Raw genomic sequence first — 12499 nt, 5'->3', positions numbered from 1 at the left:
TTCAAGGCGCCAAAAGGGTGGAAAGTCTCTCACTCTCTCTAGTCTGATAGTCTCTACTCCACTCTACTCTCTACAGTAAACCTAATAATAAGTAAGAAAGTAAGTGGGAAGAGAGATGACGTCAGCAATAGGATGGTACGGACCCCTCATCGATCTCTCCGAAGCCTCTCTCCACGTGGGCGATTTCGTTCAGCTCCTCGTTTTCGTTCACCGATCAACTCCTACTGTTCAGGTCGAATGTTACTGTGTCTGTCTGTCGAATGTATTTGGATGTTATTCATTTTTGTTTGTTTGATAGTTTATTAATTGAATTTTGGTTTTGCAATTAATGCAGTACAAGTTATCAAAAGGCGGAGGAGGAGATCAGGTAATAAGGACAGAAATTCAAGTGGGTGACAACTCACGACCATTTTTTCCTGTCTCCCTATGGCACAAGCAAATGCAATTATCTACACCTGGAGATGTCATTTTGTTACAAAGTCAGTTCTATACTCTAATTTGCTTTTTAAGATTGCAACATTTGTTTCATTACTCATAATATATATATATATCCAAATTAGTTTCTAACGTGCCCCAATTTAATTTTTAAAATTTTTGGTGTTAACTGTTAAGTGACTCGTTCATAATACTCAGCTCTAAAAGTAAGACCACTTCATCATGCACACTATCACATTTTTCTTTTCTTTTTGGTTGGGTAGAAATTCTAGCTTCATTTTATTTACAACTTTTTCAGGATCAAAGACCATAAAAGCTTGATGTTTTTAAAAGCTTAATAGATTCTACATTGCCATTTTCTCCAAAGGCCTGCGCTGCACTGAAATATCTAATTCTATTTTACATTATCTCTAGGATACAATTACTCACATTGGATTCTTGTACTTCAGAATGCATTCTGTTGAACGTGTTATTTCGGTTTTAAAATTTGGTTTGATTTCTGACATAATCTACTGTTAGAGTTCTGTTAAATAATATTATTAAGATTACCATTTTAACATTTTTTTTTGAACTCAGATGTAAAGATTGCAAAATTTGGAGATTTTGTTGAGGCCAGAACTGTCCAATGCTCATCGTTGCAATGTTTAATCCACCCTCATGAATCACTTTTGTCAAAGGGTATAGTACTACTACGATATGTTATTCTTCTACTTAAATTTCAACTGATTTTAGATCTTTACAGCTAGGAATCAGCATGTAATTAGTATGAAGTTAATTGAGATTAAAAGAAAGACATGTAAAATATTATGTTTATATTTGTAGGCGTTGATGATTTAATAGCAAATTGCCGAGTTGGGACAACAACAAAGGAAAAGTTTAGGAGAGTAATAGAATGGTTACAGCGGTCTGGATCCACTCTTTGCAATCTTAACTTGCACAGTGATCAAGTATTCTCTTCACTCTTTTATGTTTACCTCTATTTTCAAATTTGATATAATCTATTAATGTGGCTAATAATAGGAATCTGTTGCTTATGGAGCATGGATGCAATTTTCTTTTAAATGAATCAATTTGTGGAAAATGTTGTCTTCTTCTTCTTCTTCTTCTTTTTTGGTGGTTATGAATGTGTGTTGACTTGTGTCCCAAGTCATTTTATTGCATGCATATATAAATTTGGCCATCGTTGCTACTTTGTTTTTTGGTAAATGCTTCTTCACTTTGTGGTTCTGTTGTCTATACTTGGCTTCTTTTTGTAGTCCCACTGGTCACTCTAATTCACATAAAATGAACAGTGAGTAAAAGTCACATGTTCTGCCTTTGGCTTCTTGATTTCATGTTTACTCTGTGGTATATATTATGCATCTTATGATATCATATTAGGAACCCATTTTGGTTTTCTAGGTAACCACAGATTCCTGCATGAAGATACATTCTTACCCTGATAAAATATCTCACAGTTTGTGTTAAGCTCAAAACTGTTTGAGATATCAGTAGCATTTCTGCAATTGACAGATACTACTTTCATTTGGAGGATTATACTACCATATATGATATGCTTATAAAGCTTTGATGCCCCTAAGTGTTCTCATTGCTTTTCTATTGCTTGTGACCCTGGGTGATAAATGGGTTGTCTGTTTGCGTTGGTTTTTCAATATTCAATCATATCTGCATCTTCAGTTCTTGTCTGGCCTTCATGTTAGACTGCATCATTTAACTCTTTGGAGGAAATTACTGATAACAGCTTGTGCAGAAAAAGGGGCATTTTTTAAGAAACTGGAAAGTGCTGGAAGAGACAAAATCTAGGGACTGTTATTCCCTTTACGAAGTATCTCGTCTATCCAACTCCTGCAAGGCAGTTTTCCATGCATCGGTCGGTGAAATTTTTCTGCCATTTACTCAGCAACCTCTGGGTGATTCCGAGAAGGAAAAGATGTTTATCAGCAGGAGATTATATAAAACAGGAGATACTAGTTTAGTAGAGGATCTCATTTGCACAGGCTGCCAGCTTTGTGGTTCCCCTTTGGATTTGGAGTACAGGTATAGAACATTAAATTTTATGCTTTGTTGCAGTGGCAATCAATAACATTGAATATCTTTTGCCTTTCATTGTAGCAAGTCCATGTTTGAACAAAATTCCATTCCACTATATTGCTCAGAAAGTTCAAACCGCCTTCATGCAGTGAGCTTGATATATAGGCCCCTTATGGTATGGTTTTGTTCTTGTACTAGTTTGATTTACATATTATTTTCCTCATTAAGACAATAAAGTTCCACACCTTTTTTCCTTTATGGAAAACCATGTGTTCACTGAGGTTACCCGTGATTATTCTTTGCTCTGACTTCAATTCTCCAATGTTTCTTCAGAGTATATGGTCATTTTCACATGACCAACATCATTTAGCAGTAATTCACATGCTTAAATTAAAATGATGAAAAACTCAGAAAAAAGCCCAAAAAACAAAAGGAAAAAAAAAAAACTGAAATGATGTAAAGGGAAGTACTAATCATTTTGGATTCATTCAATAGAGCTAGACAAGGACTAATTGATATAAATATATTATCTATTGGAGAACTGCAGAATACAAAGCCAACAAAAGTATGAGCATGTATTTCTCATATAAATACCTAATTCTTGAAATATAAGTTGTTCATAACCAAGCAGAAAAGGACGGGATCAGCTGTCAATTGGTATAGAAGACAAATGATTTTTGAACCTAAAACCTTCTAAAATATGTTTTAAAAAAATGGACTTGCACCATTTCTATGAATATAAACAATGGACAGACTAATTTGTTATTACTGGTAGGATGAAGATTGCCTGATAAACTAGTGTGCAGGCAGAATTTCTGGTTTGATGCCCAATCCTAATATTATTACATTTTGGCCTTTTCAGAGTACTTGAAACCAATAAACTCAAACTCAAATGGCATTTTCACTAGGTGGGTGTGAAATTACCCCCCAAAAAAACCATGGAATACAGTGTATGAAATTGAAATCTCAACAATCTGATGACTTAGAAAGCCAAAGCTTTCATGGAGATGGACCTTAATGGTGGTTTATATCTTATTAGAAAAACTCAACAATGGCTAATCAATCATCCACCAAAGGATTGGATAGGGGGACCTTTTATGTGGTTGCGGATTCCTTTCATTTGTAAATTAAATTGTCCTCCTGTCACTGTTTCAGAAAGGAAATCATTGCAGAGGCTGGATAAAATATATATCTCATTAACAAAAACTGAACGAACATCCAAATGAACTTATAATAATTTTATTTTAGATTCTTATTCATTATCAACATTAATCATCTTGCAATTGGTATCTACTTTAGATTCTGTTAGTTTTTGCATGTTCTTATATGTTTTCAAACGTGTTAAGCTAATCTTTGCATTCAACTGCAGTTGTATGTGTGGGATGAATCAGAATACTTGCCCTTACTTGTCAGGAACAAGGCTGCAGAAATCTTGTTTGGAAACATTAGGGCTGAAAGGGTCTACTTATGCTATAGAGAGGAAAAGCACGATTGGCAGCCTGATCCAAAAGATGTTCACAAGGACAGGCATTTTTGCACTAGAATCTCAAATCACCCCAATGCTGCTGCTGGATTTCCAGGTTCTTTTTCATCAGATCCAGAGATGAGTCTCAAAGGGAAGGGAAAACAAAGTTGTGACAAAAAGATGAACCTGTATTTCATTTGGTTATTTTTTCTAAAATTGTTGCTACAACAAGGAAAGAACAGTCCTTTGAAGTTTGAAGTCACTGTAAATGCCAGCTTAGATAGGGAAAATGGGAGGTTTCAAATGGTTTCCATGTCGATGCCATGCTTCAGAGCAAAATGATCCAAAGTACATTTCATTCCTGGAATCTGTGGAATTTATGTTACAGTATCTTCTTATATGGATAACCGTTCAAAAAAATCCATTATATAGCATACACATGTGAGTCATGCGACAGACCAGTTTAATTACCTAGACAAATTAAAAATATGAACACAGGGAAGTACTTGGAGATGTTTAGCCAACGCTCTCTTTAAGCGAGTAAAAATCATTGTAAATATAAGATGGTCAACTTGGCAACTGAGCATTTCAATAACATCCTCTTCCAAATTAAAATATGATCACAGGGCAGTACTTGGAGATCTTTAGTCAATGTATACAGCTCACTTTAAGCAAATTATAGTTATCATGAAATGTAAGATGGTCAACTTTACGTTTATTTGTAACTAAATAACTTGCAAGCAAATCCTAGTAGGGTCATATTTTCTACGTATTAGCTTATTTTTTGACAAAATGCACTTTATTTGTAATTGAGTAGATCTAAGTTGAGTTTAATGTATCAAGAAGTATGTTACTTAGAGACATCAAGTGGTATCATTAAAAACTTCTCAAAAAAAAAAAAAAAGTGGTATCATTAAAAACATGAAGATTGATCCAAGAAATAAGTGAAGAAAAATCGTTTCATTAAGTCTTGATACAAGCTCGACAATAGCTGCTATCAAGGATTAATGGAGAAACTCGACACAAACTCAATTTGTTGAGAACTACGAATTCAAAATTCTCAAATCTTAATTTCGGCCCATGATGATTTAAATTATTAGAGTTTCTCTCTCTATAACCCTAGTCATATATATAAGGCTTATTTTAAAAGTCATCAAGTACAGAAACAGAGACCTAAAACTCGTATACTCTATGTGAAACTACTACGTTTGTTGGCCTTAGGTTTTTGTAACCAAGTACTTCCCGATCTTCATCGTTTATGAAGTAAAGAACTTTGCAATCAACAACAATCAATTAAGTTGCTAAAATTAGTCATGTACTAAGATCCGTGCAAAAGAATAGTTACAGATTGGAGATTTGTGCAAAGTAAAGAAGTTTGCTATAATATCAAGTTCAATTGAGTATTGAAGCGAAAGTTCAATTGTAAGTTGGTATTTTGAGATAAGCCAAAGTAGTGGTAAGATTCCTTATACTTATTACCGCTTGATTATTGATTAATAGATTCCTAGAGTGATAGTATTAAATTCCCCCAATAAAATTTTTGCCTTACAAGAGATTTTCTCTATTTATCAACAAATTACCGAATTATTTATTTTCTACTGCATATAAGTTATTTGGTGATTTATTGGTGCCTCTTTGATTTGCATGTAATTTAACCTAATTAATCAACTTGAATAATTGAATTAATTAACGGGATTAATCTATTTTTAACCCAACAAATCTACTTATTTTTCGAGTGATTTAGAGATTTTTCATGGTGAACTAAATGTGAAGAGATCACCTGCAGAAGCATATTCTCAGCTAAACAAACGAGGCCCCTTCTCCCATTCTCCAAATAAATCAACATAAAGTGACACAAAAACTTAAGTATTATTAGCTGAATAGTTTTGCAGCTGATTAGTTGGGGTTTACCGTTAATAGCTCTGATTAGCTGGAGTTTACCGCCAACAACTCGAGTGATTTTTAATGCAATGAACAAGTGAACATCGAAATCATAGGAAAAGAAATTTTATTCACTTATCAAAGAAATATTTATCTTTTACAGCAAAGCAAGTTGAAACAAACTGAAAGCTTCCAAACGATGAGGCATCTGACTATAAGCTTGACATCAAGTCTCTGCTCCAGTCTCAGCAAGAGAAGCATCAGCTGCAGAATTTTGAGCTTCTAACAGCTGCATCTGGCGTTCCGCATGTTCTCTTTCGCAGGCAGTGATTCCCATGATAATATCAAGCATCGTACCGGTTGTGCCAAAGAACACAAGGGGTGCTAGAGATTTCCGTTTTATACCCACTGGAATTGCTAGCAAAGCCCCTGCTACTGAAAATACCCATGTGCCCAGAGCGCTGCGAACATTTGACATTCAGTAACAGCCATCACATTTTTATTTATAACAAAGCTCAATATATTAAAAATAGAAAAGGACATTTATCTACCATGTCAAGCAAACACCTGAGATATGACCCCATAAAATGAAAACAAGAAAACGGTGTTTGCTTCTCATTTCATAAATAAAGGATAGCAAGGGTTGGGAAATAAACATTTTGATAGAATTTCTAGTTTTTCTTCCCTTAAAGTAATAGATGGATGTAGCAAAGCAATCGAAATGAGAACCACAAAGCTATCTCCAGAAAATTATTATGCCAATTGGCCATTTAAAGTTAGAAAGGTAGGACATGGAGGTGAGGATGAAAGAGGTTCAAGATATCAAACTTTTAATCATGGTACATATCACTTGTTATCAGTATCACTACATACAATTCAATAAGTTGTGAATCATCCACAAAATTAGTCATATATTACCAAAAAAAGAATAAAGAAAAAAAAAAAAAACTTTATTGATGGTATTTTATGTAAGTAACATACTTGATTACTTGGGTTTCTGAAGTGCAATCTATGTTCAAGATATGCACAGATTAAATGACCTGAATGACAGGCAGATAGAAATGGTTGACAATGGTAATCAAATAAACAGAAACAGATTCATTATAATACATAAGTTTAAATGTTCATCAAGGATTTAAAAATTTACTCACTAAATGAGGAAAAACCTGCTTTAGAATCATTGTTTAATTAAAGACTTGGGAAAAATTATGACATACCACCATATGTCAGAGCAGAGCTGTTAAAAAAAAATATATATATTTGCTTTACACCAAAATTGCCATCACCTAAAACTGTAATCACCACATTGATCCACTACAGGAATCTACAAATAAGCATCAAAATGTTTCACCATTTTTGGGTTCTAAAAATTATTTATTTATAAATCTTAAAAAAAAAATGGGGGGTTGAGTAACACACAAACACACCCATTTCACTGTACTCTTGGTTCAACACAATAACATAGCAAGAAAGATAAAAACGAATATATATATATCTAGACACACACTGACTTGGAGACTGAGCAGTCCTCAAGATGCTTCTCTTGGCCTGACATTTCTCACTCTCAGCTACTTCTACTTATCAGTCCACTTCAACCTGTTTCATTCTTTCATGTAATTAAGATCAACCATGAAAATGGATAGCATATGTAAACTTGTCTCTGTGTGTGTGTGTTTGTTTTGATTGTGAATTATGACAATTTGAAGTGAATGTAGAAAAGCAAAGATAACGTTATTTGTGAAAGCTTTTAAGCAATACCCAAAACCCTAAAAATCTATCAACGCCCAAGAATTTTAAACAGTTATTAAAAAAATAAAAACCTAACAATTAAGGCTGTAAAGTAAAGAAACGTTTGAAGCTCACCTGACCAAAAACCCAGGTCAGGAAGAAGAAGAAGCCAGTTACTCTCTAGTTTCGCTGTGATTTTTTTCTATAATTTATTAAGAATCACGTAATGCAGCTTACAGTACCAAAAGAAAATTACTATAATTTTAATACTATTCCAAAAACTTTGAGACTTGATTAACGTTAAAGCTATTAGTGTTAACACACATAAACAACTAGGATTACAACCCATAACCTAATATAACAATCATCACAACACAAGTCAAGAAATTCAATCCTATAACTCGTATAGGCAATTTATCAAACACTTGGTAAGCAAAAGACACATGCTCACATTACTTGCATAAATTTATAGTTAACACCACAATCACAACTACATATGTCAAAGACATTTCAAAATGCAAGGAAACCCTCTTTCAAAAATTAACCCCAATCTCCCATATAAATCAAAAACCCAAATGATTTCTTAAGAACCCCAACTCACATGGTTGCCAAACAATAAATCCATATCACCCCATTAAATTAAAAACCTCAAATCAGGTCTTAAATGTCCCAACAAACACAGCAAAACAACCCCTAAAACGAAACCCACACAACAAAGAGCAATCTAAACAATATAGGATAAAAACCCAAATCATGGAGATTTTAACTTACATTCATGTTGGGAGAAGTCAAACCATGGAGAAGAGTTTGATGACCGAAAATTTAGAAGCTAACTGAGAGACCAAGAGGGAGGAGAGATTCAGGAGAGATTTGGTAGAGGGATGTGTGTGTTTGTGTTTGTGTTTGTGTTTGAGTGTGAAAGAAGAGGGGCAGCCGTTCAAGAGGGAGAGAGACATTTGTGAGGTTGTGTGGTTGAGAATGAGTCGGTGGGGGTGTCACGTGTGGGTCTAAAAATCTGACCCTTGTTTTTTTGTGTGTGTGTGGTACATGTTGGGTTGTTACATTCTTCCCCCTTAAAAAGAATTTCGTCCCAAAATTAAACCCATAATATTTCAAATTATAACCATGCTTAAAGCGTAGAGTACAGATGGGATCAAAATAATAATCCTTGAAAAAATAGGTTTTGCTTCCAACTAGTTTCAAGCACCGATTAATGATAAAACCTTGAGGCCAAGAACTTGAGTTAAGAGTTTAAAACCAAACCAGGCACATGAAATTTTCTCATTCACAAGGTTTCAACTTTGAAACTGGGTTCAAAGTTGTCTTTTCTAAATACAAGTCACATACATCCCACCAAACTTAAATACTTTTCAAAGTGGTAAGAAAATACTAGTAGTTAAAACTGAAGCCTTGAATTTATAAATATAAAATCAATTATAGGACAAAAGTACATCCATAGTAAACAAAAGGTTTGCCCAATGGACTTTAAAATGGCTTTCAAAATCCATCCTAAGTATACAAGTATTCTTCGATAACAAACCAATTCTACAATTATCAAACATGAAAACAGCTTTAAGGAAAGCATGTCCAACTTACAACAACAAAAGTTGTGAACTATTATTCCAGCTATTACAACGGCCGGAATTTACCCAGGAGTGAACAATGGTTCTGTCATATTCATTATTTTGATGTAGTCAATAGTTTTCACACCCTGGTACATACATTCTGGAAATTAAATAAATAAAACTAAACAAAAATAATTGACCAAGATAAGAACTATTAGTATTTTTTACATAAACTGATTAACATGATTATGATCTCATATACAAATATACAGTGCTTCAGGGCCATTAGTTAAACATAGTTGTGGGGAATTGTTTTAAACAATCATCGAGTCTGTGTCCCACAATTCTAATCCGCATTTTTTTTTTTTTTGCTTATGTTGAAGTCACAGCTCCCAATGAATAGGCCAAGTATACGAGAACTCCTATCAATACATATACGCTACATTGTGAGACAAAGTGCAAACATGGCCACAAAGGGAATCAAACATTGAATTCATATCAGATCTGCTTCTTCAAATTCTAACAAGGAATCTTGGATCTCAAACATATATCATAAACTAGTATACAATAAGTTCATCACAAATTATCATAATGCCACACATAAATAAAACCCCCCAAAAAAAACCCAGATCTGAAAATCATAAATCCTAACTCATATCAAACAACCAATGTCAAAATCATCAAAAAAAAAAAAAAAAAATCTCACACAACCTAATCAACACCGAAAAACCCATATGAAAAATGATTAGAAATCAAATATGTGTAAAAAATTATGATTCATCAAAAATAAAACCTGAAACTTTGAGTTGTTTTTCCAGCAAGGAGTAGAAATCGAACCTAAGAAAAACCAGAGAAGGGTTAGAGATGAAGAAAAACGAAAAGAAAAGGAGAAATCTAATAAAAAAAGGTAGAAAAGCACCTGGTTTTGCCGGCGATGGGCAGCGCCGGCGGAAGCTGGCCGGTGGTGCCTTGGACCTTGGAGCCGGAGATTGGCCGGAGAGGGGACTGGAGGTGGCTGGATTTTTTTGAAGAGATATAGGGTCTGTTTGGATAACACTTATTGTTGCTGAAAGTTGATAAAAACTTATTGTTGCTGAAAACATTGTATCAAAATAATTTTTAAATGTGTGAATAGTATTGTGGGACTCACTTTTAATATTAAATATTGCGTGAACAGTGCATAAACAGTGTGTGAACAGCACACGCATAGTAATTTTTTCTCTCAAAAGTCAACAAAACCGCAAAAAAAAAAAAAATTTGCGTTTTCAGACCTGCGTTTCCTCTCCAGCTAGTGCGCGTGGGTCCCCCAGTGCAAAACGTGGAATGCTGAATTAAGTAACTAACCGTGCTATCCAAACTGGGTCATAGTGGCCGTTTGGATTCGGCGTCCACGTTTCCCTTTGCGTTTTCAGAGTTTTTTTTTCCCCCCCGCGCGTGAACAGTAATCTCACATGGGTCACTGTCAGGGGACAAAAATTACTGTTTATGCACTGTTTAATACTGTTTACAATACTGTTTATGCACAAAAAATATTATAAATAAATCCCACGGAACTATTTATACATTTAAAAATTATTTTGCTACAGTGTTTTCAGTTTCAGCAACAATAAGTTCAATTCAAACGGATCCATACAAGAGGGAGAGTTTTGTAGCAATAAGTATCAAGGTGTGAGGATTGAGAAAACATAAAATGTTTTTCCAAAATTTTAACTCTAAAATATTTTATATAAATTTTCTTGGATTGATTTGATTGACCGAAAATATTTTACTTTTACGTTGTGTTTGATTTTATGTAAAATGTTTTTTAAGTGGAAAATATTTTCAATTGTTTGTTTGTATTTTGGAAAATTTGTTGGAAAAGTATTTTTAGTGTTTGATATTGTATGTAAAAACTTATTTTCAAAAAACCAACAACCACAATCATCACGACAAACCCAGCCACCACCGGTCACTACAAACCCAGCCACCATCATCCACCACATAACTAATTAATTTGAAAACCTATTATCAAAATCAAAACCCATTAATCTCAAAATCAATATCAAAACCATCTACCAAAACCCATAATCCACCACCATTGAAACCGATAAATCACCATAGCCAATGATCCACCACCCCCAATCGACCACCATCAACGCTTAAACTCACCCGCAACCCACCACCATTGAAACCCATGAATCACCCCAACCACCAATCCTCCAAAACCCAAGCAAAAATGTTATTTTACAATAATTAAAAAAAAAAAAAAGAATTAAGGCAATGATGGCGTGGGTGGAAGAAGGATGGGTCTGATAAGTGAGAGAGAGGACGAAGGTGAAGTAGATGAGAAACTACCTTCACCGACAGAAGGGCTTGCAGGCACGACGATAAGGCCGTGGGTCGGGGACTGGGATGTGGTGAAATCGGGGTGGGTTTAGCTGGGTTCATCGGAGATGGGTTTGAGCATGACGGAGGAGTTGAGGTGGCACAATCAAATCAGCGATGGGTTTGAGTGGCGCGATTAGATCGGCGGGGTCGTGGGTCGGGGACTGCATCTGGGCTTCATCGGCGATAGCTCTCTCCGTCCTTTGGCTTGGGCTTGGCGTGAGGATGAGAGTGAGTGAGGAGAGAAATTTTCTGAGGAGTGGAAATGGTTTGAAAGTAAAATGAGAGTGTAAAATAATTTACGGGTATGGGGTGGGTATTTTGCGATGAACGAAAATGATTTTCCGTTTGATCAAATTTTCCATGCACAACCAAACACACGGTAGGGTGTAAATTGTTTTCCCAAATCCATTTTTAGCCAAAACAAACACAGCCTAATCAAATATTTTATTGTAAAATAAACATTATAAAATTAGAAAATATTTTCTTGAAAATATTTTACATTGAAATAAACAGAGTGTATATCTCATACGCAAATCTTAGGTAGACAAATCTTTCTAAGTGTAAGATAGGAAATTCAAATTATAATACTCCAAGGCCAACCGTGCCTTAACGATTAGTTTCGCTGTGATTAATGTTAATTAGGGAGGCAAACCCATGGTCTAATTGATATCTATGGGTCAGGTAGTCGGATTTTTTTTAAAAAATATTTTAATTAATTAATCTATACCATATATAAGAGGATTTTCCTCTTTCAACTAGACTTTTATATGGTTCAAAAATATATTCATTAATAAAGAGTAACTTCATTTAGAAACAGGGTCATAAATGTCAAATAACAAATTTCATTTTGAATTCAAAAAGAGAATTTTTAAAATTTAAGATTTTTTTTCCTTCACGTTCAAAAAAGAAATTATAGTTACTGCTTCTCTCTAAAGTTTATCATTTTTATTTGTTTGAAAAATTAAAAATATATATTTCTAAATTATAATATATGCAAATTATTAATTTTTACCCAAAAAAATAGAAG

At 34.2% G+C, this 12499-nt stretch overlaps 2 protein-coding genes across 6 annotated transcripts; one reads left to right on the top strand and one right to left on the bottom strand.

Annotated features, from left to right (window-relative positions):
• On the top strand, window positions 1-4331 carry LOC112003121 (uncharacterized). Of its 2 annotated transcripts, none has more exons than XM_024035298.2 (7): window positions 1-232; window positions 335-479; window positions 1012-1113; window positions 1258-1382; window positions 2177-2472; window positions 2548-2641; window positions 3836-4331. In XM_024035298.2, exons 1-7 carry the CDS (start codon window positions 116-118, stop codon window positions 4271-4273), a joined length of 1317 nt encoding a protein of 438 aa, XP_023891066.1. In that variant the 5' UTR covers window positions 1-115; the 3' UTR covers window positions 4274-4331. The 2 variants fall into 2 exon arrangements, with proteins under 2 accessions (XP_023891066.1, XP_023891067.1); XM_024035299.2 differs by having other exon boundaries at window positions 2-232; window positions 2186-2472.
• A 1591-nt stretch (window positions 4332-5922) lies between these two features.
• Window positions 5923-10165, bottom strand: LOC112003118 (uncharacterized). Of its 4 annotated transcripts, XM_024035295.2 has the most exons (4): window positions 10025-10165; window positions 9899-9942; window positions 7324-7408; window positions 5923-6273 (listed from the first exon to the last, which is right to left on the bottom strand). In XM_024035295.2, the coding sequence occupies exons 3-4, from the start codon at window positions 7365-7367 to the stop codon at window positions 6039-6041; spliced, it is 279 nt and encodes a 92-aa protein (XP_023891063.1). In that variant the 5' UTR covers window positions 7368-7408; window positions 9899-9942; window positions 10025-10165; the 3' UTR covers window positions 5923-6038. The 4 variants fall into 4 exon arrangements, with proteins under 4 accessions (XP_023891063.1, XP_065621148.1, XP_065621151.1 ...); XM_065765076.1 differs by lacking the exon at window positions 9899-9942; XM_065765079.1 differs by lacking the exons at window positions 9899-9942; window positions 10025-10165 and adding an exon at window positions 8312-8674 and having other exon boundaries at window positions 7324-7418.
• Between the last annotated feature and the right edge of the window lie 2334 nt (window positions 10166-12499).

Source organism: Quercus suber, unplaced genomic scaffold (assembly GCF_002906115.3).
Source record: "Quercus suber isolate HL8 unplaced genomic scaffold, Cork oak 2.0 scaffold_23, whole genome shotgun sequence".
Lineage (NCBI taxonomy): Eukaryota > Viridiplantae > Streptophyta > Magnoliopsida > Fagales > Fagaceae > Quercus > Quercus suber.
Note: the sequence above shows the minus strand (reverse complement) of the source record. Positions and strands in the feature narration are given on the sequence as shown.